General features: G+C 38.3%; 1 protein-coding gene across 1 annotated transcript; it reads left to right on the top strand.

Moving 5' to 3' along the window:
- Positions 1-677: 677 nt before the first annotated feature.
- Positions 678-2,673, top strand: LOC113119211 (perforin-1-like). Its single transcript, XM_026288501.1, has 2 exons — positions 678-1,192; positions 1,325-2,673. Exons 1-2 carry the CDS (start codon positions 678-680, stop codon positions 2,529-2,531), a joined length of 1,722 nt encoding a protein of 573 aa, XP_026144286.1. The 3' UTR covers positions 2,532-2,673.
- Positions 2,674-3,348: the final 675 nt, after the last annotated feature.

Genomic DNA, 3,348 nt, shown 5'->3' with positions numbered 1-3,348 from the left:
AGTTTCTACAATATTTAGTAGTAGCTCATCAGTGGTGACTGTCAGTTTATGTAAACATATGGCATACATTTTCAGAAAAAATAATTCAAGACGTAGTCAACCAGATGATGAACACAATGAACGAATTAAGAGCAATTATTATATGATGCAATCACACTTGTAGCAATATTTGTTAGTTCTGTATGTTGTATTAGGGTTAGACTCATCTGAGATCCTCTGAGGGGTTGGCATCTGTGCATGTGTTAACACTACAATCCATTTGTTGATGTAATTGACACATCACCTGAAAATAAATGCTCTTCTTTGTTCTCACAAAATGAATAAGTCATTTGACGAATTGTCATTATGTCACCAGTATATATATCACAAACCTGAAAACCAAAACCACTCATCCATCATTCAAGGAGACGGGTTAGCAAGACAACATTTCATGATACATTTCTTAACTGTTCAATTTAACACTTTTGTGAATTTAAGGAAAATCTTTAAATTAATAGTTATGATTTTAAAGAAACAAATGTAGTTATATGATGTATTAGAATGTTGATAATTTAGAAGTAACAGTATTGTTACTTTTATAACAATGTTAAAGTTAAAATTCTGTGTCATTGTTCCTTTGATGTTAGTTTTTACATCCATAATGATTTGACGTAAATGTTTCTATCTCACAACAGATCATGGGGCAGTTGAAGGTTTACATTGTTTTCTTGGCATTCCTTCTCATGACCATTTCTGGAGAGTATGATATAAGTTCATCAAAGGAGTGTAAGGATGCTCCCTTTGTTCCAGGACACAATCTTGCTGGAGAGGGATTTGATATTGTGACCATGAAGCGAAAAGGCTCTTACGTGATCAACTTGGAAAAATGGGATTTGGGAAATGGCACTTGTAAATTGGCAAAAAATAATTACTTAAGAGGAAGAAAACAGAAGCTACCAGCTGCAGTTGTAGACTGGAGGACCTTGCCAAAGTGTTCAATGAAAGTCTCGAGTCAGATCTTTGAATCAAGTGAAGCACTGGTCAATGATTCATCATCAGCAGTCTCAGTCGGCTGGAAAGTTGGTTTAGATGTGAAAGCTGTTGGAGCTGCAGTTGGAAGCACTCATTCCAGGGAAGCAAAATTTGCAATGGCTAAATCAAAAGAAGACAAATACAGTTTTACCAAACATGAAGTTGGGTGCAGTTTTTACAGGTGAGAAAAGTAGGGTGTTTTTCCATCACTCATACTGTTATAAAGATGACTATGAAAAGAAACTAAATCTTTAATTGCAAATCACTCCCTTTATTACCATACTGAATTCAAACATGGTTACTGTTTTTACAGATATCGTGTAGCTGCAAAGCCTCCTCTTCAAGCAGAGTTTCTTGAATCAATCAAATCACTCCCTAAATCCTACGATCCAGACGCCTACCGCAACCTGATCTCAACCTATGGCACTCACTATATCACAGAAGTCGAGTTAGGAGGGCAAATGAAAGCTATAACAGCCATCAAAACCTGTCAGGCAGCAGTGGATGGACTTACAGACACTGCAGTGAAGGACTGTTTGGATGTAGAAGCCTCTGGTTCATACTATGTAGTAACTGTAAAGACACAGGCACATTTTTGTAAAGAACTGAAGAAAAAGATGGGCACAAATGAAAAGTTCAGCTCCATGTTCAGTGAGCGTCAGACAGAGATTATCGGGGGAAACATAAATGGAGAAGATCTACTTTTTTCTGGTTCATCACACCCAAATTCCCTCAAAAACTGGCACACGTCTTTGAAGAGACTCCCTGACATTGTGCATTACTCTCTGAAACCCCTTCATTTATTACTGAGTAATCAACACCCTGCCAGGAAAGGACTGAAGAAAGCTGTTGAAAAATACATAATTGAAAATGCCCTTATGAAGATTTGCTCTGAGCCTTGCAAGATTGGTAGGAAGTGCAGTGCAAGAGACAGATGTGTTTGTGTTTGTGAAAGTAGTCAAATGATAAAGTCTAACTGCTGTCCAACTGCAAAAGGACTAGCCACCCTGAAAGTCTACAGTCTCAGTGCCAAAGGTCTGTATGGAGATACATTTACACAAACAGATAGTTTTGTCTTAGTTAAATATGATGAACAAAAAAAGAGCACTCAGACCATTGATAATAATAACAATCCATGCTGGCCAGAAACATTTGAGTTTGGTCCTATTAAGATCAGAATGGCCAATAAACTAACTTTTGAACTATATGATATAGACACCCCCTGGAACAGAGATTTCCTTGGTTCATGCTCTTTTGACCTTAGAAGTGGAGTTGTGACTGATGCCTGTGTTTTTAATCATGGCACCTTCTATTTTACCTATGAAGTGAAATGTGCACCCAGTCTACAGGGCCCTCGGTGTGATGAACACATACCTTCTCCAATGGCTGCCCCTCTGGCTGATATTTTCAGCTCAAGAAATGGTGTTCTGGTTAAAGACCTGCCAAGGCTTGAATTAGCTCGCAATAACTCAGATAAGTTAAACTCCAAGAGTACTTATGGAAAGCTGATCATGCTGTGACCTGCATCACAAATTCTTTTATGCATGAAAAATTACCGCATTGTACTCTAACAGCACTTTTATCTGTTAGAAAAAAATATGTATCTGTAAGCTTTGCTTATTTCCTTCGCATTACTTTTCTGTTTTTGCATTAATAAAGCATTTTTAAAGACAGATATACGTTACATTCTTTATTTTTATATTCTTTCATTTTTCATACTTTTATCATCAATTACCGTATTTTCCGGACTATAAGTCACACTTTTTTTCATAGTTTGGCTGGTCCTGCGACTTATAGTCAGGTGTGACTTATTTATCAAAATTACTTTGACATGAACCTAGAGAAATGAACCAAGAGATATGAACCAATAGAAAACATTACCGTCTCCAGCCGCCAGAGGACGCTCTATGTTGCTCTGTGCTCCTGTAGTCTACACTGAAGACATATAGTGCCCTCTTGCGGCTGTAGATGGTAATGTTTTCTCTTGGTTCTTGGTTCAAAATAAATGTGACTTAGGCCTGGTTCACACCAGACGGCAAAGCAAAGCGGCGCAGAATGGAAAATCACGCGCGGTCCGGCACCTGCCTGTTCACACCAGACGCGTATTGTCCGCAACGGTCGACAAGCGCTTCTCCTCCCACCTGCCCTGTAGTCTGCCCACTCCCATTGCTCTGTATGTGCATGTGGGTGCGTGTGTTGTTTTTTTGTTTTTCTAGTCTGTTTAGATACACAAATATGATCGCATTTGTCACTCGCTGTATTTTAATTTGAAAATTGCTTATATTTTGACAATTCACCAGATTGTCTCGTGTTTCTTGGTGTGACTTCCTTCCGGAA

This window comes from Carassius auratus, chromosome 19, assembly GCF_003368295.1.
Source record: "Carassius auratus strain Wakin chromosome 19, ASM336829v1, whole genome shotgun sequence".
Classification (NCBI taxonomy): Eukaryota; Metazoa; Chordata; class Actinopteri; order Cypriniformes; family Cyprinidae; genus Carassius; species Carassius auratus.
This window is presented reverse-complemented; position numbering and strand designations above follow the sequence as displayed.

Coding starts and splice junctions, on each gene's coding strand:
- LOC113119211 (XM_026288501.1), top strand. CDS start 678: ATGGGGCAGTTGAAGGTTTACATTGTTTTCTTGGCATTCCTTCTCATG. Junction 1,193..1,324: donor GTTGGGTGCAGTTTTTACAG/GTGAGAAAAGTA, acceptor CTGTTTTTACAG/ATATCGTGTAGCTGCAAAGC.